A 25,625-nucleotide genomic window follows, 5' to 3' on the forward strand; every position below is an offset into this window, starting at 1 on the left:
CTGTCATGTGCCTCAATACAAGTCCCATTCAGAAGCTCTTGGGGCAACTTTCCCCAATTGATAGTTTTTTTTCCTATCCCAAAGTATTCCGAGGCTGCCTCAGCTCCTGGCAACCAGCAGCTCCTGGCCAGCCATGAAAACAACATTCACTGGAGGAGCTTGTAGCCACGACTGCTGCAACAAACAGCTGTGCACACCTTTGGGAGGCAGAGATGCGAGAGGGCATCAGAACAGGGAGGGAAGGAAAGAAGGACAGAGGCCAGTGTTGCCTGCGGCACCCCTGACCATCATTCAAGGCACCCCAGGGTGTCACGGCACACTGGTTGAAAACCGCTGGTCTAACCAGATCAGTAGCTGTGTATGGGCCTCTGTATGGACTGCTTGGTTCACACCAAAAGCTATGTGTTTGGTGGAGCTGGAGGGACATGTGCAGTTGGAGTGCCTGCTCACTGTTTCATCTAAGACAGAGTCAATTGTAGATGTCTCTGCCTATAGTTTGTTTCTTTGGATATTGGTGATGGACAGAATTTGCTTTCAGTGACAATTGGTTTGTCCTTAATGGAGCAAACACATCTGGAGGGCATGAGGTTGGTAAAAGTTGGTACACTTTTTCTTTCATTACAGATGGACCCGTGAAATGATTTCCAGCTAGTACAGTCACTATTTAATCCTTGTTCTTCTTGCTCACATATATTAATTAGTACTTGGGGAGCTGCCCTTGAAAATACTTGTTTCAACATTACTCCTACTCCAAAAGTTATGAGTCAGTTTAATAGACTTGAACACACTAGCAAGGCAAGAAGTGTGGCTAGAAAGCAACTGTGACACTAAAACCTAAAGATAAATTTGTCAGGTTTTGCACTCATAAAACCTTTTAGTTCTTGTACAACAGGATTTTTGCTTTAAATATTTAATAACCTTAAAATGTTGCATGTGATTTAATTACCTAAAAGGAGATTACCTTTAGTATGCACCTACGTCAGCTTTTTTTTTTTAAATGTTTTTGTCTTTAAATGTTTTTTGCTTTTGCTTTTTCTTTTTTTTTTAAATGATATTTATTGAGAATTTTAAGATTACAAAGAAACAAAGAAAAAAGAAGGAAAAAACAAGTAACAATTAAACAATAAAAATCAATAAAAATCAAGGTCAAAAAGAAAAAGCAAAACACATAATACATCAAAATCAAAAAGCAAAAATAAACAAAAAATTTAAAAACAGATCCAATATTCCCAAATCCTTAACTGTCATTACCTTATTTCATCGACCTCCTCACACCTCCCTTTTTTGTATTCTAGTTGTTAATTATCTCAGCAAATCCTTTCCATCTTTCATAATATTCTGTCATTAAATTACCTTAATCTATTTTAACCTTATCTTACCATAAAAAACCCTAAAACTTAAAACTTAAATCTTATTTATACCAATTTCTCATAACCATAACATATTCTTACATAATTCTTTTTAAAATTTCTGCTAAAGCCAAATAATTTCGTTCCAACATTTTTCTAATACTCATTAATTTTACAAAACTTTCCTAAATAATTTTTTAAAAACTTTCTTCCAATCTTCATCCAACGTCTCTTCCTCCTGGTCTCGGGTTTTGTCAGTCCTTTCTATCCCATCCATCTAGTTCATCAACCTGGTAACCTTATGTCCGAGGCTCTTAAATCTCTTCCATGTCCCTTCCGCAGGTCTTCTTCATATTTATACCTGTACTTTACTTTGTCTTCTGCTCCTTTCACTCGTGGAGACTCCAGCTTGACAATATTTTTGTCCCTTCTCGACAGATCAGCCCCTTTTCCATAGTCAACACTGAACTCCATGTGGTATTTAAAAGCATGTTTCAAGGTCCCTCCAAAGTTAAGGGCCCCCACAACTCCGAACTCCTCCCGGCCCAAAGCCAGACTTGAAAGGTCAAAACATCCCTGCATAGGGGGGTCTATCCAGCCCCCCATCTCCAAGCCAAACAAGACTCTATCTCTCCAAATCTGGATTTTTCCAGGTTCATTCGTCAAATCCAACAACTCATGTTCCTGCTGGGCCACAATTCCCTCCATCTCTGCCTCCCGAGGTCCAGCAACAACCTCCTCCCTCATCTGATCTGTCAGAGCACACTCCTGGATTAATTCCTGAGTGGGTTCTATATAGGTACCCACTGCCTGTCCAAAATTTCTGATCGCAACAGTCATCAAATCCGTCTTCTCATGTAACTGTTCCAATAAAGCACTTGTCTTGCAGAAGGCAAGCACCAGAGCCTCCGAGTACATTCTTGTACAAGGTCAGAGTCTGGTCCCACGATCTTAATCTATTGCAGCTGCAAAGCTCCCCAGTTCAGATTTAATAACAGTTTCGCAAGCTCCCTCTAGGGGAAAAAGCTTCTATTTGTATCCATCTCTTTTTTTTTTTTTTAAAGCAGATCTAACAACAAAGTTTCCTTTTTCAGATATTTTGTCAATATTTTGTTCCTTTTAGATGCGAAGGGGAACAATGGAATCAATATGTTTCTCTTCTTTTAACTATCTGTCAAAAACGTTTGTCTATAGTCAATGAACTTCCCGAGGACGTCTGTCCTGACACCCCGCTCCCAGGTTCAAGACGGTGGAAAATTACTTTTCTTTACACTCTCTCCTGCAAGTTTAAACCATCCGGAAAAAATCCCCCCTCTTCTCCTGCTTCCGAAGGGGGGTCAGTAATTTTAAATGATGAAAATTGATCCTTTACAGACAACTTTCTAAACTCTAGCTTGCCGTGTCTTTGCTTTAATCTATCTACAAAAGTGGAAGGCGGACTTCCTGTTTAGACCTTCCTGCTTCAGTGCCAAATTAAAAGAGATTTCTTAATCCAGTTTTCCGTTCTACTCACGGGCAGTTATTTAAAATCCAATTGTCCACAGGAAAAAGTCAGCGCTCTCCGGCAACAGCAATGCGGCTTCACTCCGTGAAAGAAGCAGTCGATTCGAAGCACCGCGCCACTCACCCCACGTCGCTCCGGATCCCCGAAACCGGGGTTCCCCGCGAGTAGGGGGGGCACAAAGGTGCCAGCCGAATCCCACGTCTTTTTCTTTTTCTTTTTTTATTGAGCTGCTGTACTGTTTTTTTATTGTATCTTGTTTTTGTTTTTTTCTCTATTTTTTTCTTTATATTTGAAGTATCGTAATTTCTTTAATTGTTCTTTTTATTTCTTTCTTGTAATTGTTAAACTTTAATAAATATTATTATTATAAAAAAAAAAAAGCTTTGAAATATATGAATGCCTCTCTTTGGCAGACAGTTTAGATTCAGCAATGGAAGGACACCATTTACCCCTGAATGATTCACTTCTCCATTAACATGTTCCTGCTGCCAGATAATTATCAGGCCACTAGATTTTAAAAGTGTTAGGTTTCAGCATATTGATACAAATTCTGATTCATGGTTGTGAGTACAGAGCCCTAGTGACTCACCTTAAATGATATGGGGTTTGAGGCTTGCTCACAAAAGCATATTGCTTCCACGACAATACCTGCTTTTAATGTCATCATTGTGGAGCAGAATTTAGTTCCACCTAGAACCTTAGAGCTGGGGGCAGCCCAAAATGTTTCAGCACCAGAAGCAAAATGCCCCCTGCCACCCCCATGATGGAGGGAGCATAAGGCTCTGCCGGGGGTGGGGGTGGGCTTCCTTCCTGAAACACCCTTCCTGCCCAGCAGCAAAGCACATCCACTTTTGCTGACTTGGCAAGAGGGGAGGTGCTCCACAAAGCTTTGTCACCAGTGTCTCTCCTCCTCTAGGGGCAACGGAGACTGGCAGCAAAGCTGGGTGGCAGAATGCTGTCCCACACAATTTTTAGTTCCCTGCTCCATAGAGTAAAGGGAAGTGTTTTTCCCCCCTAATCATGCTTGACTCAGGAGAATAGTCAAATGGGATTTTGGAAAATGCACCAATACTGCAAAGTCCAATTATTGCAAAATAAATATATTTAAAATGGGGAACTTCCTTTTTTTAAAAAACACCAAAACTCTACCAGCTTTATGGAACCAGAATCATAAAATTGGCAAGCTCTTATTTATTTATTTATTTATTTATTTATTTATTTATTTATATATTATTTGATGAAAATAATGATTTTTTCCTATTTAAATGTTTGCGGTAAAGTTGATTAATATAGAATATAGAGAGCCTTAATAGTGCATCTCCTAGGTTGTAGATTCTCAACCTTCAAATATATATTTATTGTTTGCTGTGATATTCTTGTCCTCTTGTGGCAGACATGTATATTACTGGTAGACATGTCTAATATACACAATATTTTTTAATGTCTACCAGCAAAGTACATGTCTGCCACATATATTTTACAAAATCAGTGAAATGAATGCTCTTTGGCGCAAGCACCTATTAGTTCTTGTAAACACTTTGACTAGCAGGTAGATGCTTAATGATTTACTGTCTCTGAATTAGTCAGACTTTTCTTTGATGCTCATGCTTGGCTTTTTCCAGGAAAAAACCCTTCTGCTTTTTTTCAGAAGAAAATTTCTGTAACATTTTAATATAACATCAAGTACAACCTCATTTATGTAAGTCACTAGGAAGGCATATACAGATGACTGATGATAATGCCCTGCAGTTGGCCATGACTTCCCAAGGCATCTGGTTAGGAACTGAGAGAACAAAATGATGGAGTAGCTGAGCCTTTGATCCGATCCAGCAGCGTTCTTGTTATGTTCTTAGAATCAATGCGTCTCAATCTACCTTTGGAATTCATGTTGGATGGTTCATGTAAGTGACTCCTATGCAAAGTGGTGCTAAAAAGTTAATTTTAAAAGCTACATGGAGCTGTGAGTGTGTTCACAAAGGAAGTTTACCTCTGGATTGCTGCTGGGTCTGCCTCCATTCTTGTAGAGTTTGTACCTGACTGGAAGCAGCTTTGTGAGAAATCCTTTTATAGGTTAGGGACAGCCGCACTTCGCTCCTACAGTGGTAGTGCAGACAGTATGGAAATTAAGTGTTTTGCTGCTGACATTACTGTTTCAAGAGAGTAAATGCAAAATGTCCTAAGCTTCAGAGTAATATTTGTGCATCAGTGTTCTAGAATGCAGCAATAAACCTGGGGGGGGGGGGGATACACTGTGGCAAGATAAATTACAGTTGTGTGAGGGGTGAGTTTAGGGAAGCAGCTGGCTATAGCTCTCCTGACATACCAAACAGTGATTCTTTTGCTACTTGGGAACGATAACAAAAGCATGGCCCTGTCCATTTGCAGAAGCAATCCTCATCTGCATTGTTCAATGAGATGACTTCACAACATTGTTTGGGTAGACTTGCTATTTGAAAAAATACATTTGGGCATTTAATGTAGTTCAATTTGTCTGCAGCCACAGAACTGCCATGTGCTGTAGGCTGTACTATAGCAGGAAAAAAGGATCTCAGCTGTAGAATGCCATCTCACTGCAAGTAGGGTATGCAACCTGTTGGTATGCAGACTAATCTTTTGAAGTATGGTCCTCCTTATTTATTCTTCCCCATCTATTTTTTTTCCTTAGCAATTTGCACAACATAGGTTTCTTTTACTCCCATCTGCTTCCTGTTCAGAGAGTATTCTTGGTTTCAAAAGGCACTTCCTTTTGCCTCCTTTTAAACCCTTGTACTGTACTCTTCCTTTTTGACGTTTTTGGTTGGCCTTCTTAAAATATGCAAACCATCTGTGCTTTTATATCCTGATCTTAAACAGCCCCTACTCCAGATTTGTACTTCTTAAATTCGTCCTTCAGCCTATAATTAATCATCTTCCATGTAAATTTTAAACCTGTCATTTTAATGAGGGGAGCCTCTCTTGGCTATATCAAATCCAGTTGTCTAGTGCTTACTGCAAACCAGCCATGAACATTGCTAGCGTACCACACAGGGCCCTGCCCTTGAAACTTACATGAAAGTCTTCATAATATCCAGGCCTCCTTTATGTCAATGCTTATATCAAGCCAAATGGGCACTCCAGATGTTCACTTGTTTATATTTTAGATTTTTCTATCATACGTAATCTATAATTCTGTCCAAAAATGTAGTTTTTTACATGTTTTCATTTCTTGTACTGTTAATTTTAGTTATTAATTTTAACTGTTTTTATTATTTCTTGTAAACTGTTTATGTTTTACTACAATAAAGAGATATATAAATGTTAAATTAAACAAAAAAGGGTGGCTCTGATCGCCTGATCCCACAAGCAACTGGACAGCTGCATTATACATGTTCTGAAGTCTTCCAAGCTATCTTTAAAGACATCCCTGTACTTGGGCACATTACTTGTAGAGTAGAAGCTGGATTGGAGTTTATTAGTAGATCTCTTGAGTGATTTGTAATGGATTGACAAGGGCTTTCAACTCCCTGCCTATCAGTAGCAACACAAAAGGGCTTCTTCTCTCCCACTCTGGTTGCTGAAAGAAAGGCTTGGGGGAAAACCAGGAGTAGATTTTTGTGTGGAAGGATTTATGAGCTTGTTCTGAAACTGATCACAAATTCCTGGGCTGAGCATGTGCTTAGCCAAGTGGTTGTATGGTATTTTGCACCTTGCTCTGATTGGTAAATCTCAGGGTTCAAGCTTCTCCCCCCCCCCCCAGTAGGTCCCACAAGCATGGCCTGTCCACTCCTGTTACAGAGCATTTCTCTTTTGGAAATTAAAATCTTTGCAAATGTATTAATAGATTAAAAATGTGATAGTGGGCGTGACGTGGGTGTGGAGAAAATGAGGATGTGAAAATTTAATCCCTAATCCTCTTGTCAGCCTGCCTGTCTTTTAAATAGAATTAAAGTCTGAATTGGGTTTTATCCAGTTTTCTGGACTTGGCAACCCTTGTCAGTTGTAACAGATGAAGTTCTACTGTTCCATTCAATGAGCTTCTTCCCATATCTTTTTTTTCTGATGACTTCTTAATTCCTTGAGAATTCAACACAGGATTCACATCTGTTCTGTTTGGAGAGAGGTTGAAAGCCCAGTAAAAATGCCCCATTGGGCATAGAAGTTGTGTGGGTACATAAAAACTCATATGTTGACATTTTGACTTCACATTCGGATGATGTGGTAAAGTGGAAAAAATACCTTTGGCTAAAGGTATAGTTATTGTAAAGATAGATCCTGTTGCACTTGAATAAATTAGCACAATTTTAACATATGAGGGGAAGAAAAGGGTGTAGCATTGCAGAAGTGGCTGTTAAAAGATGACTGCTGTCGGACTTCCGGGGTGGCGCCGTCGGTAATGGCGGATTCCCTCTGACTCGGAGGGGACCGGCTCTGCGGAAATCGGGTCTGTACCGCTACGGCGAAGTGGAGACCCTTTAAAAATCACAGGCGGGTGAAGCCTGTGACCGTGGGACTCGGCGGGCATCTTTTGCGCCCCCCCAATTTGCAAAGGAGCCCGATTACGGGTTCCGGAGTGAAGCAGGGAAGCGGCGCGGTGCTGTGAGTCAACTGCTTCTTCCGTGGAGCGAAGCCGCACAGCCGTTACCGGAGAGCGCTACCTTTTTCCTGTGACAATTTGGCTACAAAACAACGATCCGTGAGTAGGCTAATTTGGGAATTAAAGGAGAACAAAGAATAAAGAAGTAATTTGATACCGAAGCGGAGAGGCATAAACAGGAAGTCTGCCTTCCGCTCTTTGTAAATAGAGTAAAGCAATGAACTGGCAAGCTAAAACCTTGAAAGACGATTGTAAAGGACTATAATTCTATCATCAAAACAAGCAATTTCCCCCCTTGATTGCAGGAGAGGAGGGGGGAAAGGTTTGAACTGTATTTCCCTGCAAAAAGAGAGAAAAGGAAGCTAAAATCCACCGCTTAAGCCCTGGGAACGGGCTGCCAATGAACAGTAAGAATGCCGTACTGTGAAATGCGCTATTGGTGAAAGTACTTTCTGACAGCTAACTCTGCAAGTGAGATACAAGTGAGATACAATATTTCTGGCTGGCTTCTCCTGGTTTCAAAGTAACTGGAAAATAACTGAAAATTGAAACTGTCGTCTATTTTATGAACTGCGGGGATTAAATGAAAAAAGGTTATTTACTTTAAGGTAACAATTTCGGACTGCTATTGTGTCCCCTTAGAGGAAGTTTGAAACTGTTACAATAATAACTGGGCCAGGGGAATTTTCCACTTCAAAACAAATCCTGATCGTGGGACTGACCTTGGACTCTATCTAGACTGTTATGGCAAATGGAAAGGAGAAAATAGAGTTGCTTCAGGAAAGAACAACGAGGTCTGGTAGATCATTTCGCCCAGACGTTGGGCTGCAGCGAAGAGCATCAACATCTGGCCCTTCTGGCCCTTCTAGCTTACCAACAGGGGCTGTATTGGCACAAACTAAACCCAAAGGAATGGCATCCGAAGATGTTTTAGCTCAGGCACTGGGTAAAATTAATGAATCTCTGGAAAAAATAAGTAAACAAGTAGCTGAAGCATCAGTTAAAATTGACCAAAACACCACAAGTATTAACAATTTGGGACAGAAGGTAAATACTAACACAGAAACCATTGAGAAATTACTACAGGAATCTACTTCGACCTGAAAGACAGTTGAAGAAGCAAAGGAAATAGCAATTGCTGTAGAAGAAAGGATACCACCGATACACAAGCAACTTGAAGACCACTGGTTAATATTGTCTACGATTGAATTGAAGGAGAAACAAATGAATTTGAGGATCAGGGCCGTACCTGAACTTGAGAAAGACTACTTGGCTGACTTTCTTACCCAGGAATTTGCAGACTTTTGGAATTCAGACTTGGAAAAGGACAACTTTAAGATAGTGAGCGCTTTTAGGCTTGGAAGAGGAGGGAAGAAGAACAGGGTGAGAGACTGTTTGATCACCCTCCGAACAAAAGAGGAGAGAGACAAAATCTTGAGTCTGCACTTTCAGAAGACTTTGGAAATACATCAGTCAAAGGTGGAGATATTTAAGGACATTCCGAAATATCTTTTGGACCTTAGATCCAAATATAGAGATTTGGCTGCCCTGCTGAGAAGCAACAAAATTATCTTTAGGTGGGAATTCCCCCAAGGCCTTTCCTTTAGTTTCAAAGGAAGAAAGATAAAAATAAGATCAGAGGACGACAAAGAAAGATTTTTGAGAGATCACGGAGAAGACCTGCAGAAAGAAGCTGGAGAAGAGTCAAGAATACTAGAAAGAGGGAGAAGAGTCGGTGGAAGAAGATTGGAAGAAATTTAAAGACTATTTACAGAAATACTGCAAAATTAATGAATGTTAGAATGATGTCAGAATGAAATTAAGTGGTCTTAGCAACAATGTTATAAAGGTGTATGTACAAATGGTGTTAACAGATGAGAATCTAAAGTTATAATATGTTAAGTTAAAGGATTAAGATAAAAACAAAGAGGGAAAGGAATTGCTGAATTAACTAATAGAACTGGAATACAAAAAAGGGAGGTGTGAGGAAGCCAGGGAAGTAAGGAAATGAAATGTAAATTATGGAAAGATCGATGTGTTTTTTTTTTAAGTGTTTTTTATCTTTTTTTCTGTATTTTGTATTTTGTATTTTTTGTATTTTTCCTTTTCTTTTTATCTATGTAATGTTTTTTCTTTGAAACTTTAATAAATATCATTAAAAAAAATAAAATAAAAGATGACTGCTGTGTATGAAAACAATGGCTGGAGACATGTTTTTTTTTTCCACTTCAAGAAGTTGAAGGTGCCATGGCATAAGTATGTATATTCATTCTTAGCTCTGATAAACATGCTTCAGTCTCAAAAATCTGCAGTAGTTGTTCTATGGGATATAAGAAGTACATGTATATACCAAGTACAGTAATGCATCTAGCATCCTTCCTTTGTCTTTCCTAGAATCTATTGTCTGTCACCAACCTTAGTCATTCATTCTACATTATAGAGACAGCTCCTGCAAAATGTTTGTCTGTCACTAGGAAAACAGAAACAAATTACTGTTGTCTGAACTTCTGTTCATAGTTATTTTGAATCAATGTCATCTTTTGGAGATGTCTGTGATGAGTCAGAATATTGCACAGCGTGAAACATATAGCAGGTAAACATGGTAGGATCATCAAGCAATTCTACACATTGATTGGTATTGGATTTTCAGATTGGATTTTCAGTAAGATGTTCAGAAAATCTCACAATAGCAAAACACCTAGCAGTTGAATCTTTGTGCATTAAAATGTGCAAGTTGCTTCTTTAAATGTTATTCTTCTAGTGAGCATGGTTGTAATTTGCTTTGCTTCATAATACACCATGAGGTCTAAACAGTTAAAACCTATGAAGATTATTTATAAATGAGTATTTCTGAAGCATTATTGAGTAGCCTGAACTAGCGTAATAGTTCCTCTCGCCATATGAAAGCTAGCTTATGGTTAAGCCTTTGTGCCCAGGAGCCTATAAATTTAATTTGTGGCATGTCACCTCATACAAACAAGGAAAACATCCCTTTTCAGATCAAATGGTATATGTACTGAAAATCTAGAGGTGGTAAAATTTTGGTATTTTTGAATGCTCCCTGGTTCCTCTGAAGTGAGTGTTTTACATGGAAGAGCATTCAGGAACACAGTCCTTCACTTCAGGCTGCAAGTGATAAAGTATCAAATTCTACCACCTCAAGTCTACATACCAGAGCTCATAGAATGGCTCTGTCAGTTGAGCATCCAATTTTCTGCTATATATTATAATGTGCAAAAGAGCCTTTTTCCCTTTGGCTAATCTGTGAAGCAGCTTCCTGGCAGTCTAGCCTGCTTCCCAGCCCTACTGCTCAAGAATTCAGGGGTTTTGCTGTTTAGGTTCCAATGTCTAAGCATTGATAAAGACTCGCTTCAGCTGTCATTTTCCTTTATTATGTGACTTCTGAGAGGAGTTCTGTCAATTCACGCTTGTTTCACCTTCTTTAGTATATTAATGCCCTAGCAGAACCATTAAGGAGAGTGAAATGAATTAATTGAAATAGTGCTGCCTCTTACTGGGTGTCACCTCAGTGCACAATTACTGTTCAAAGAGAAGGGCTTGAAAAGACGAGAAGCCTTTTTTGTGTCACTCATTGTCCATCTGCGAATAGGTAAAACTAGTCTCCATAAACATAGTCTACTGTTCAGTTTCTGTCTGATCAGGCCTGTTTTGTTCTGTGCTGACCGAGAGGGGAAGAGTGCCACCTATATGTGCATGTGGCACAGCTAACAACAGTAAAAGCAACATTTCACAATCCGCTGCTGTTAAGCTGGGGAGGCACTCAGTTGGGCAGCAAGTTCTTTCATTATAGAGAGGTGGGTCTTAATTGATGTTTGGCTCCTGAGCCAGTTTTAGAGAGTGTATAGAAGCAAAATGAAATAGAAGTGGTACCTTACGTACCAGACGTTTTACCTTCTGTACACAGAGATCAAGGGCTGCCAGGAGAAGGATGCAAAGACACTTGTATAGGTCTAGCTGATAGAAACAGGGAGATTTTAAAGCAGCAAAGGAGGAGAAGCTGTAGCAGTGAAAGCTGTAGGGAACCTAGTCAAGGAAGGAGAAGCACTGGCAAGAGGGACAACTGCTGTAGTCTACTTATGTGAAAGTTGCTTAGAATAAATGTGATGCAAAGCCTTTGAATTAGGAGACTGAAGAAGAGGGCACAGCCCTCCTTTAAAGAAGAACTATTTGGTTTTCAATTCACATTTCTCTCACTCAAAAGCAATGGCTGTGGTTTCCTCTTTGTTTCCAGCCTTAGGTTTCTATTTATTTTTTTGTAAATAGAATCTGACGTACTTGTGTGGTGTCCTTTGGTTCTGTGGTATGATTGACTGTTCAAATTCAAGATAGCTGTGATAAAAACAAAAGGTTGATGATTGTAGAGAAGCTAGGAACAGATGGTCATAAACTCCAGCACATGGGGCAAGTACAATAGGACAAGGCAATTACCTCCAGTCTAGAAGATATTGCAATGTGGGTAGGAAGATTGCACGGGCATCGCCATCTTTCCCAAGCACCAAGGGGAAGCGTGTGCCAGATTTCCCAAACTTCTCACTTTACCCCTCACATCTTCTATAACAAATGTAATGTACAGTTCATAGGTTGGTACTACTAGGCAATGCTGATGAAATAACCCTAGGATATTTCAGTGAATTAAAATGATGTGAAATTGCACACTTGGTGGCTTTGTGTTTTGGGCCAGCTTCATACATTTAGCTGAATGGTAATATCCTTAATGTAGTGGGGTGGAGACCACAGTTCCAGGTATGTGCAAGCTGAGACCATGAAAATATGCAATGTGTGGGCTGTTATCGGTGATCCTTCCACCCCAGTGTAAGATAACGCGTGTATGAACACATGACCCAGTGGTGATGCCCACTCAAGTGGAATCAGATTTGCACACTCCCAAAGCCTCACTTGCCACCATGTGCAGCTAGACTGAATATCTAAGAATATCTAAACTAATTTGATGATTAATGTTGTTTTTCCTCTTAATCTACAGGGTGCCCACACTGTAAAAACTCCATCCCCCATTTCACAACAGCTGCAGAACTATTTAAAGAAGATCGAAAGGTAATCCCATTTTGGATTGTTTCTAAGGTGTTATGTAGAACATCACAGCCATCCTTTTCTGCTAACAACTTTTATCCAGATTTTAAAATGGTGAAATGCTGGGCTTGTGCTTTAAAGCAGTGACAAAACAACTGAATACATTAATCTATCATCTAAAGTGAAGGCAGTGAGCCAGGGGTGGATAACCTGTGGCCCTCCAGATGTTGATGGGCTCCAACTTCCATCAGCCCTAGCCAAAATATGCAGTGGTCAGGGATGATGGGAGTTATCATCCAGCAACATCTGGAGGGCCATAGGTTCCCCATCCCTGCAGTAAGCTAACAAATTCCACTCATTTCTCCTAATTTGTTGTTTAAATAAATGTGGTTTAGTTCATGTTACTCTCCCATGATATACTACTTTCTCTCTCTCTCTTCAGTCTCAACTTGAGACATACAGTTCATTTCAAACTCAAAGGCCAAGATTCAAAGAAGGGAAATACGACACCTGAGAAACTCTGGAGCTTCGCTTCCTGCTGTTAGTGCAGCTGATCCTGCTGCTGAAAGAGACCACCTGCTTTTCAGGTTGTCCTTATTAATCAGTGGACCTTCCATGGCTTGATGCAGAATTGGCTCAATATGTACAGGCTTTCTCAGATAACTCTTCAGGATGGGGGGAATCTCACTCTCCACCCAAAAAACCCCCTGTCTTCTAGCACATAATTCAGTGCCTTATTCAGTGGCCCTGCTAACTTAAGTTTCGAGAGAGAGGTAAAAGGCCTCCAGGCGTTCATTTTAGAGCTCAGATAACTGTAGATTCCCCTGATCAAGATTGTGGATGCTCCCCATCCTGACTGAGCAGCTGCTTATATGCCTTCTATTAAGCCCTCTAATTTTAGTTTTTAGCTATTCTTTTACTACCTTATAGGGTAGTAACAACTTTGTTTGTTGATCACGTAACTAGAAGTTTTACTGAGGCCAGTAAAAAAAACCAAAAACCCCACTCAGGCAAACTTTGCAAAGAGTTGTTTAAAAGGGCAGGAATTGTTTAAAAGGAACAAAAAAAGATTGCGAGGAAGTACTCTAGCAGGTACACTTTCCTCCCCCAAGACTTTATATTAAATGCAGATTAGATGCATAGCATTTTGCTACCAGAGATAGGAGCTGAACTAGAGCAGGACTCGTAACTGCAGCAATATAGGCTGAGAGAAGGAACTGGACATCACAGCTTACCCCTTCAGTAGCAAGAAACGCAAAGAACAAGTTGCAGTGAATCCACTTCTCTCCTACTTTTCATGAGGTTTTTTAGGAGGAGAAAAGCTGCTCCCAAGATGCAACTCCCTGTCTATGGGCTGTGCCTCAGAAGGCATGCTTCCTAGTTGTGCTGCGGAGCCAACACCTCCTCACACAAATAATGGTGGGTGGGGTGCACCTGGAAATGATTTCCTCTGCCTGGGGAGTCAAGTGTTAAGTTTATGAACCCAAAGAGAACATTTGGATAGATGGGTGGATGGATGGATTGGACTCCTGTGAAAGGCTCTTTACTATCTGAGGAGGGGAAGAGAGAGGGAGAAAACGGATTGTGTTAATTGATATATTGAAAAAATGAAACATGGCTGTCTTACTTTTTAAAGAATGTTTTGATTGGCTGATATTTACTTTGTGGGTCTGCTTCTTGACTAAGATACTGTAGAATGAATAAACGAATAAGGTCCTGACCCTTTTAGTGTGCACCCAGCTTCCCCCTGCCCACACCATCAGTGCTAAGCAATGCATCTACTGCACCTTTATTAATGAATGAGGGAATCCTTTCCTATGCATCACCTTGAAGCAATTTCTAAATAAACAAAACCATTTATTCCTTCAAATAAAGCCTTCCACACATGAGATGCTATTTCCCCCATGGCTGCTATGTGTGTTTGTGTGTGAATACCACAAACTTGGGGAGAGGGAACTATGTGGGTCATTATCAACCAATGAGATCCCTGCCAGGATGTCTGTGTGCTTAATATCAAAGAATGCTGCTAAACAGATGGGTGAAATTCCACATGCTCAATCCTTCCGTTGGGTAAAATGTCTGATTGTTCAAAAACTGCTGAAGATTGAGAGAGGGTCTTTTAGCCCTCGAGATGATGATTGATGGATGGAACCCTTATTTCAGCCAGTGGTAGTTAACAGCTAAAGTGCCGTGGTATAAAATTTAATGAGGTGGAACCAAAGTTCAAATTGAGAATATTGAGTTTGGTGGGGGTTCCTCAAGGCCAGGCACACAGGAAAAACAGCTTTGTTTTTCCCCCTCTTGACTTTTCAAGGTGGTAGAGATTGATAATTTTGGACTCCTCCTTCAATCACACACAATCCAATTCTGCTGAAGTACTTCTTGTGGTCTGCTAATGTCCTTAATGGATAATTTACAGAGGCTGTAGCACAGCACAGGAATGCAAGTGCTAGATAATTTCTTTGCAGCTACTTCTTTTTTTAACAATTCTTTTGTAAAGTTTACACAAGTGTCTTTGTGGACTGGTTGCTCTGCAGTTCACTACAGAGAAAATGAACAGGGCTCCAAAATAACTGCTCTAAAACCCAGTAAGGTTTAATTTAAAAGAAGAACAAAAGGCTAGACTTTCAGTAGCTTGTTTTCTTTGATATTCCATATCTGTGAACTTTTTCTCTTCCTGCAGTATTTCAGAGGAAGTTTTTTTTTTCTATCTAAGAATGCTTTCCTATTTATGGTTTCAAATGATGACACCAGGTCAGAATTTTCATATCACTCACATCAGTAGAGAATGCATTTTAGTGGAGGCATTTTGCATAAGGATTATCTAGTGATGAAATCAATTCTGTTCCTGCAGAAGGCAAGATGGAACCGTGCCCCAAACTTGCTGGATTCTTTGAGCAATCAGCTATCATTTGGCTCTTTCCCTCCCTTAACTGTTTCCATCCAAGCTGATCATTATTAAGAACTGCCATGTAGCTTTGATAATTTGGGCTTGTTTGCTGCTCCCACCCCTACATCCCTTTTTGCAACATGTCTTCTAAATCGTTATCCTGTGGGAAGGGACTGTCAGTGTGTACAGGACTTGGCAAATTCATGCTCTTTATTATTTATTAATTTTAACAACCAAAAATTTGAATTAGTTCTAAGTGTTCCAAACTCAAGATGCCATTGTAAAATGTTTTCTGTATACAGTGGTACCTCTGGTTACGAACATAATTCGTTCCGGAGGTCCGTTCTTAAGCTGAAACTGTTCTTATCCTGAGGCACGCTTTTGCTAATGGTGCCTCTGGCACGCAACTTCTGCTCTCATCCTGGGGCAAAGTTTGCAACCAGGAGCAACTACTTCTGGGTTAGCAGAGCTCGTAACCTGAAGCATGCATAACCCGAAGCGTTTGTAACCAGAGGTACCGCCGTGTACATAAGCATGTGTTGGCAAGATGCATGTCTTATACAGATGCAGAAGAAGCTGGCTCATTAGGGTGAATGGCCACTGCCCTGTTAACCTTCATGTACCCTCGAGCAGCTTTCTTTCTTTCTTAAAACCAGTCATGGGGTGTCTCTGCCTGCCACTGGCTCTGACGCCACCTACTACTTGGTTTCCCTGTCTTTGGCTTTACAGGTCCAGTGGGCCATCATAGTACAGATCATACGTCATAGTACTCTCCAGCGAGACTGAATTAGGTTTGGTTCCCTGAAATTGGTGACAACCATGAGTTTTGTCACAGCCATGTTATATATTAAACAGCCCTCACAGTCAAGTGTAGGTTGATCTCCTGGAAATCCCCTTGTGCCTTCTACCAGGCCCCTGCAAATCCCAAGATGTCTCGAGGCTCCACGGTTAGCTTGGCCAAGAAGCGCTGTATTTATGATGTATAATACTTAACAGAAATAAAGCAACAGAACAGTCATTGTCAGGGAATAGAAGATTTGCAATACGCCTCATGCAGAACCCAACCTTTAAGTCATTTGGCAACAACATCCTTTTCTGTGTAAGCAGAGATTTGTCATCTTTAGTTGACTACTTTCTAAGCTATTCTTTTCCCGACTGAAATGTTATCCTTTTTAAAAGAACACTTAGGAAGGGGGGAGAAATTAAAAACCTGCCCTTTTTCATTCCTTTCCAAAATCAATGTTCAGTTAGTTATTCACTTCCATTTTCATAACAAAAGTCAATATTTGCTCCTGCAGAGATTTATTTCCTTGAATCAATAAGCTGATGTGTGGTGGTACATATTTTAATGGGAGAAAGGCCAAGTGCTCCTGCAGGAGACTTCTATTATTACAGGCTCCTGTGGTAGCTAGAAAGGCAGTCTGTGAAAAGAGGGGGGGAAAGGCTGGACAGAGGTGGGTGAGTGTGGGTATGGGTGTAAACCAGAGGCACTTCAAGGTTTGAGAATGCACCGAGCCAGGGGTCCTCTGCGAAAGGGCCCACACTGCTCCGGTCATTTTTCCACCACTGTTGTCCTGGCCCACTGCTTTCTCCTACCTCCACTTCTATGATGGTGTCCCCCTTTCTGCTGCCTCACATTTTAAACCTTTTGGTCAGCAGGGACATTCTTATTTCCTCTCTCCTGCCTCCACTGCTGCTGCTACTCCGCTTGTGCTTTCTTAAAAAACCTTTTTGACCAACCAAGTGGCTAGTGCCGTGCATCACTTTACTGGCTGAACTTCCAGCAGCCTGCCATTTGCAGCTGGAAGTTGATGAGCTACTGGAACCTGGGTTGCACAGTGATTTGCTTCATAAGGCACAGTGCAGCTTCCTCCCCTGCCCACAATCAACTGCTCCTCACTTTATAGTTTCGTCTGGGGAGTGGAGAGCATAGCATGTTATTTTGCTTAGCTACCCACCCAAGTACAGGGACCGTGGGGGCCTGAACTTTGGCCCTGAAGTCTGCATGTAATGGAGTCATTTAAGCGAAGTGAAGCTGAGTATGTAGTTAATTCTTTGCCGTTTGCTTATATGAGTTCGAATAATCACTAGCAGAGGCTTGCTCGAATTGCTAGACCAGGAAGGAAATCTGGTTGAAGAGTCGAGGTGTAAAACCCTGCGACTAAAGATGTAAGACAAAAAGAAATATTGATTATACTGTACTGTATAATATCTCTGTTTTAAAGTGCTGAAGATGAGTACTCCTCAGGATTGACAAGCCGTTGTAATAACACACTGACCCATTTCTGAGATCACACATGACCCCATTAGACTCCTGGCTACTACCCAATTCTGACTTCATGACAGAGGCCACCACCCATGGATAGGTACCGTGTGCAATTTCCCTCTTTCAAAAAAATACTCCAGGTGTTCTGTTGAACAATTCTGAAAAGGAAAAGAAAATAGCACTGCACAGGAGTGTTGAAGTTAAAAAACAACCCTAAAGCTAGTCTATATTTATTTGTAATTTCTAACACACCCAAAATCACTTTTAAATTTTGTATTTACCTTTTTTATCATTTCATTCCACGCTCCTCCACATTTTTACTCCAACACACCTTCAGAAGATAATTGATTTATACATAGTTGGCTGTGGGATGGTCAAACTATAAAACTGAATGCTAAAATCTGGAGGAGAATCTGACAGACAAGGATTTCATAAGGATTCCTTAAAAAGGGAGGGAATAATTGCAGCGTGTTGCCGGATCTGACCGCTTTAACTTGCCTTATTATGATGTATCAAGCAGGTGATGACCATAGAGTTGCAGTAAGGCCAGAACTGAATGGTTTTGGCAACTATGAGGCCTCACCCCCATTCCACTTCATTGATGGCTGTTTTCAGGGTTAAGGAAAGATGGATTATGACCATGTCACATCATACAATTACTAGAGCCCTATTCAGGGACCCAGTCTTGTGTGTAAAACAAAACATGAGAGTAAGGGTTGATGTGTTGCCAAGACTAACCCACTCTCTCAATAGTTTTGAGCCTTCCACAAGTATGAAGACAAAGGTTTGACATGAGGAGAAATGTCTACTTGATGCTCCCCCCACTATTTTGAACCCTGAACAATCAGGATTCTTAATCTTGTGGCCAAGGTCCATGAGTACAAGAGGCTGCCTCCCTCAGGCCCTTGCCCTCACACCTGTGTAGAGTTGACATGCCAGAGAGGGTGGGGCTTGGCAGAACACCTAATTTCTCTTCACATGCTTGTTTGCAAGTGAGGGGATTCAGCACCCAAATCAGGCTTATATTATCAGAGAAATTGGGGGTATAAAGCGGCTGCTTTTGACAGAAGACATAAATGTAATAAAATAGCTAGTTCTGGCCTCAGACTCAAACATATATTGCCACTTGGAATACAGATTGAGTGTTTTAACCACCAGTTATATCAGCTGTCAGTGATACAAGGGATCATGTAGATACAAGTGCATTTAAATAATATGAAGCACTCAGATACTATAACAACGCGGGCCAAAGACGTCTCACAGTTGCATCTATAAATCACTCTAGAACAGAAAGCTGTGTTTTACTGCTCTCCTGGAATATGTTTCGCTTGAAGAAGTCATGATATGAATAGTGCTGAAAATGGTTCTCCAACTTATTCTTGCAAATCCCACAGAGGCAGGGACTTACTAGCTGCAATTTTCAGATAAGGCACTGAGGAACTGACAGTTTAATGTTCACATTTCAAGAAACTCAACATCTCCTTTTGAATCTAACAACGTGAATGACGATGGGGTTTTTTTTTAGAAGCTACAATAAACCATCTATTTTGAACACAAAGAAGTGGGTAATCTTTTTGAATTTATTTTTTAAAAAAACAACAGCAGCATAGCTGGTTTGCTTTAATTCTTACCACAGCAGCTACTGTTCAAATTATATCAGCCATCGGTTCTAATCCAAGGCCCAGGTATATACAATGTTTACACACACACACACACACACACACACACACACGTAGGGAGGCGATTCCCCAGTCTCTTCACTGTCATTACACATGTATAGTGTATTCAGTGTTGGAAATGAATGGAGCACTTTCTGTGAATAAAAGTAGTAGTCTTAAATTTTCAGTGCTCTTCAGTTAGTTTATTTCCACTTAAGAGTTCCACAAAAAAGAAAAAGTATACTTGTCACTTCTCCCGTGACAGCTTTATTCATACAAGGTGCTCGTCCCTGATTTGCACCAATTCCCCCATCCCACTGATGGTCCTATATCACAACCCATGTCTTTCCTGAGTGCTTCATATTATTTAAATTAAAACTGGAAATTGTGGAAGGCACAAAAAGTATACATTTCCTACACAAGGGGACTTTTCGGCAGGGGCAGGGCAGAAGCTGCATAAATCCCTATTTGTTGTGCAAAGTTTTAAGAGTCCAGATTCATACTGGACATGAGGCAATGGTTTGACTTGCTCTCTCAGACATTGCATACTCTAAATATAGGCTTGGTGAATAAGGTAGGATTGCCATATTTCAAAGAGTAAAAACCAGGACACCCCAAGCTGCTTCTCAGGAAAATCTGAAAGTTGTTGAGCTTCCCCCCCCAAAAAAAAAAACTCCAGAAAACCCCAAAATTTTCAGTTTACTTGACTTGGGAGCCATGACAAACCAATGCCTTCCAGAAATGCCCCCCCCCCCGACGTCACTTCCGCTTTTGAAATCCCGGTATTGTTCTGGTAATCCCAGACATATGGGAGCCCTAGTTTTACAAATAAAGTGCTGGTAGGAGTTGCTTCTTTTCATTTTCCAATGTCATCCCCCCCCTTTAAAAAGTCTTTTTTAATTTTTTTGCTGAATTTGTTTACTGCTCACTTGATCATTTATTCTTCCATTTATTTCTGTTTCACCCCTGAATAGGTAACTCAAAAGAAACCTACTTCTGTGGAAATATTGCTGACATCTGACTGCCTTGGAGGCAAACAAATGTGTATATATTTGCAGCCAGTTCCTCTTTCCATTGGCCTTCTGGGATACAGATTGTGAAAAATATTTATTCATTTTCTATTTAATATATATTCAGTTGGGGGCGTAGGGAGCAGTGGAAACAAAAGCTGCTAATGTAGTATGTAAATCAAATGATTTTAATCCACTTAATATGGTGACGCTTTGCTGCTGTTGATTAACACCTCCCAATTATCAAGGGAATAGCAAAGCAGTTGGAGTAAGATCAGCAAAGTCCCTATACAAATAAATGGTTTGATGTTTTCAGGCCACTTTAACATCATCACAACCAGACTATGCACTTGTACAATACAAGATCTCAGAGTGGCAAAATTCACAGGTCTTGGAGGTGCATACTTCCTTCTCTTTTGCATCTCACCCTTGATTTTTATGAAAAGTTAGCAGAACATTTCTTCCCAAGGACGTTGCTAGAGAGGAATTTATTATTTTTCCTATGGTAATAATAATAATAATAATAATAATAATAATAATAATAATAATACTAAATAATAATAATAATAATAATAATAATAATAATAATAATAACACATTTCAAAGAAACTTCTCATTTAGACAATAAAGACTAGAGGCAGTGCAGATAATGTTTTTATTTTTGTAACCAGTGTTACAAAAGCCTTATTGAAATCCGAGTGTGTTTCAAATTTACGTTCTTTTTCAGGGGAGTTGTGAAATTATAATAAAAAACCCTGCTAAACAGCCAGAAAATCATCTCCTGATAAAACCTCTAATCACCACTGTGATAAAGCTAGGAACTTGAGCATCAAGAAAAATATACATATAAAAATATATGGCATGAATGCAAGTTATCAGAAGTTCTAATGAAAAGTAATTATTAATAATTGTTTACACTTATATGTCCATTGCCGGAAAAAAACTAAACACACAAAAACGTTTAAAATGTGAAATTTGTTTCCCATTTCATGCCATTTTCCTCCCCCCCCCCCAATTCAATTTAGCTATTCATTGTCCAAAACACCTTTTTCTATAAAGAACAAAGTGTTCTAACCAACAGGCAAAAAAAGAAGATTTCATTTGAGCCAGGGCACGTCACAAAATATCCCTAGCCACTGCTGCTACCTGATTAACCAGGGGGTAAATTCAGAAGCATCTGTATGGTAAAATCATGCATTAATGAGTACTTCATTCATTGCTACATACCTTAGACCACTTGCTCTCCTTTTGTACCATCGTGCAATTAACCAAGAACAGCTTTCTGACGGTATCATTCGTGTGTTTAGTTTGAAGAGCAAGACGGAAAACTCTTTCCCTAGAGGTCTGTGAAATTCCAGGGCTGAATGCTTTCCAGAAGAACTGTAAAAAATTCTTTTCAGGTTGGCGTTCAACATCTAGGGTTGAACAGGCATCTGATAAAACGTAATTGGGTATTTTGTCAATATACTCCTCTTTTCCTTTTTAGCTGCTGATACCTGCTCAAGGACCTTGAGAAGGAATAGAATAGAAAATGAACTAAATAAATGATATTTAGATCGCCTTGCCCCATATAGGTCTACTCGATCAGCAGAACTGGCACGGTTACAGGTGCTGCATAATATTCATTCCACAATCAGTCTTTTAGTGTGGAATGCCCTGCCTATTGACACCAGACAGGCACCGTCATTGTATTTTTTTCCAGTGCTTGCTAAAAACATTACCCAGATAAGTAGAATGTTTGCATGTGTTTTAATCTGTTTTTAGCTTCTCACTGATTTTAATTTTATTTGAATTTTAAAATAGCTGTTTCTACTGATAATTGCATTCTTTTTGTAAACCACCTTGTGTTTTTTTGAGGGTGTTCTTTACAATCAAGCAGTATATAAATTTAGGCAGTATATAGCTTACAAACTTTTCTCAAATTAAAAGAGAGTGAGAATCTTAAGCATTAAATCGTAACATAAAGAAGCAAATAACTATTTTGAGGAAATGATGCAATGGCTCAGAAACACTAGGAGTCTCTTTTTTAATGCAAAGCTCACTTCTGGGTTTTAATATTTGTGCAATAAATCTCGGCTGCACCACTTCTAAATTTTGACTTGGGTATTTTTGCTTACTCACACATCTGTGTTACCTGTGAGATGGCCAAGGGTGGATTCAAGTGACAGTAAAGTCAGCAGTGGCCACTTAAAAATTGCTGGATGATGGCTCTAATTGCATGATGAAATGCAATTATTTGTCACATCTGGTTACATGAAACCCAGCATCACTGCTTCCCTGTTGTGGGAGTTTAGCAAAACTGGGTTGACTTTTCTATGTGGAAAGTTGCTAAATGGGTGTTAAATGATGTTTGGATCCACCATGAAGTGCTGTGTGAAATAGAAATAGATTAAAATTGAGTTGTTGTTTTCAGTGATGCAGCCTAGAATTCCAAGGCCAGCTTCAATGCATGTGAAGTACAAACCTAGATTGGCTTTTAAAAAAACGGGACCTAATGATGTGAATTACAGTCAGTGATCTTTCCTTTCTTTTTTTAATAGAAAAATGGTGCTGGAACTCACCATAAAGTTGTTATAATAAGTGCCACACTTTTAACATTTGTGGAGGTGGGGTGTGTGTGAAGGTGCTGGTACTGTGTACCCTTGAGAACCCCCAGAAAAAAGGACTGATTACAGTAATCTTAAACATTATAAAAGGATTTCTTGGTCCCAATGATAAAAAAACACACTTTGTGTGTTTGCTCAAATCAACAAGAGGCTGAGCAAGATTTAACTATACACCAACTGGATATCTTAAGAGCTACAGTGTTAATTAGATAAGTAGCAGCCTTCCCTATAGTGGCTTTTTTAAAAAAAGAGAGAGAGAGAGAAAGGCAGCTATTTAAGAATGATGGTAATTGCTGGTTGCTTCTGATCTCTTGGGCACATGCTTATATAAGTTCAGTTTGAGTGAGCTTATCTTTGTTGTGTAAATAATATTTCTTAAGTCTGGGGACATGCCATGTGCTAGCATTCGTCTTAATGTTAACACTCAAATGATAGTTGGTGGCTTGTACATTTCTGTCACTGGGATTATTTGGTCTGCTACTGTTGGTAAGTGGAGATGGGCAAAGCTACCTTGTGGCTCAAAAACAAGCCATTTCCATGCAAAATATATTTTAACATGTATTGGCTGACTTCCCTGCCATGCCAAATTTTAATCCATTACTGCTCCCACCCTCTGATATCCAAAAAGAAGAGGACTTTCCTGGACACAGGAAATATTCACAACCAAGTACTGAGGGGCCTTGCAAGCCTCCATAATTTCTTCCTATTGGTGGCTACCATTTGTGCAGACAGTACAGATTGTTTGTGCAGACAGTAGTGAAAGCCTTTGGCAGCCAGGAAAGCATGCATGTCTTCATAGATTCTGACTGTCAAAGACTCTGATTGTACTGCCATGAGAGGTCACTGCTGGCTGCATGAATCTTTGGACAGGCAGACATGAACAATCTAGGACAATCCTTGCCAGGCTAGCAAAGGTTTGCTACAAAGGTTTCCACAGCCTCCACAGTTCAGATGATTCACATGAATGGCTAAGGAAGTGCCTTGACCTCAGGCTTCAAGAAATCTTGAGCATGCAGCACCTTCCAGGACTTCACCAGCAATTCTACTTCTTAATAGTAGTAGAACATACAGTAGCTATTTCATCAGCTGGTAGTGTTATTAGTGCACTTTCTCTTGCTTGATTTGTTAGGTTTCTGGTCTGGAGATGTTGCCTCCTGTTTCTTTGCTTGAGGCAAAACAAAAAGTGCCACCACCTATCTTCTCCTGCTGCTGCCAGCCCTTCACCAGATCTCATTTTATTTTTCCTTCTAATATGAATCTTCCCTTCATAGAGAAAGGTGTAGGATAAGAGTGCACAACATCTTTCCTCTTGATGTTGTTGGACATGCTGACTGAGGCTGATGGGACAACAACAGTTGGAGGACATCACACTACCTAGCCCTACTATGGGAAATAATAACAAGTATGGACTCAGCCTAAATAATTCTGCTAGTTGTTCATAAGCTGGTTATTGAGAGACACTAAGGGGTTATAATGCAGCTGGGAAAATTAAGAGATGGGCTGAGGAAGGGTTTACAAAGAGTGTATAAGGAGACTGACTGAGCTTTTCCTCAGTTGGGTTGCACGCTTCTCTGAGCATTTGCGTGTTCTCTCTCTCTCTCTCTCTCTCTCTCTCTCTCTCTCTCTCTTATTTTGGCTCAGGGACTGCACCGCTTCATTATCCACAGAGAAGGAGCATTTGTCAGTTAAACATTTACAAAGAATTCCAAAGGGCCAGTCAGCTGTGTTGGGACAATCCCATTGAGAACGTACACTTTGAGTGGAAATGACAATCCTAAGTGGAAATAACTTTAACTGTCACATGCCAGCTAGGTATGCCTAAAGGAAGTGAACTGGCTTTGCTGCTGCCAGCCAAGATACTGGCCAGCTTGCCTAACCCAGCAGATGAGTTTGCATTGACAAGTAAGCAACACTTGCTCACTGCCCAGCAGTAGATGGCTCAAGAGCAAAAGAAGAGTCAAAGGCAGCAACAATTCAAGCAAGGGAGTAATTAGGTGGAGCACAGAGTGAACAAATGGAATAGAAAGACAATGACTTGTCCAGAGCTGTTAATAACTAGTAAGAATGCCGCTGTAGGTGCATGTGTAACGTTTACTGCATATCACCAGGAAGTTAGAGGTCATAATGGAATATTAAATGACATTTAATTATGGGACTGCGGCTCAATAACAGCCCGGAAGGCAAGAGTGGGGTATTATGAGCAGATAGTCTAAAAGAAGCAGTGTAATGGAATCTTAAATTTTAAAACTGCATTAAATTTCCCTTCAATAGATTCTAGCCAGCAGTCACAATAAAATTAAAGTAGAAGGTTCCCATATCTGTATTTAAACGGGATTAAAACTGAACAAATGACTTTTCTACAGGAATGAGCCTGGCAGATGTAGTGAAGCAAATGTGTATTAATAGCAGTATAGTCTTAGAAAGTGCTGTTGCGGTAGTGTTGACCTATCAGTGTCCGCTAAAGGCAGAAGAATCATCTAGAGAGCCCTAGTGAGAGAGCAGAGCATTGCAGGATAATTCTTAGGAATTAACATTTGCCAGGCCTTTTCCTGAGACATAATGTAGCAGCTCTAATGAAGTCTGTTGAGGCAGCATATGATAATACTTTGCATTACCTTTCAAATGTATATTTCAAGTGTATCTTTTTTTATTTAAAAATGTGTTCAAAGGAGCTTAATGTAATCTCAGTAATCCTTTGGTGGCCTTGGAAGATAGGCCAG

The 25,625-nt window shown here is 40.0% G+C and overlaps 1 protein-coding gene across 3 annotated transcripts in view; it reads left to right on the plus strand.

The window, feature by feature from the left end:
* Positions 1-25,625, plus strand: part of PDIA5 (protein disulfide isomerase family A member 5) — a 149,849-nt gene that overhangs the window by 117,266 nt on the left and 6,958 nt on the right. For all 3 annotated transcript variants that reach the window (XM_081007550.1, XM_081007549.1, XM_081007551.1), the window contains exon 15: positions 12,429-12,499. In XM_081007550.1, coding sequence (XP_080863676.1) covers positions 12,429-12,499 — 71 coding nt within the window. The remainder of the gene's footprint in view (positions 1-12,428; positions 12,500-25,625) is intronic.

Source organism: Podarcis pityusensis (assembly GCF_964106645.2).
Source record: "Podarcis pityusensis genome assembly, chromosome: 1".
Classification (NCBI taxonomy): Eukaryota; Metazoa; Chordata; class Lepidosauria; order Squamata; family Lacertidae; genus Podarcis; species Podarcis pityusensis.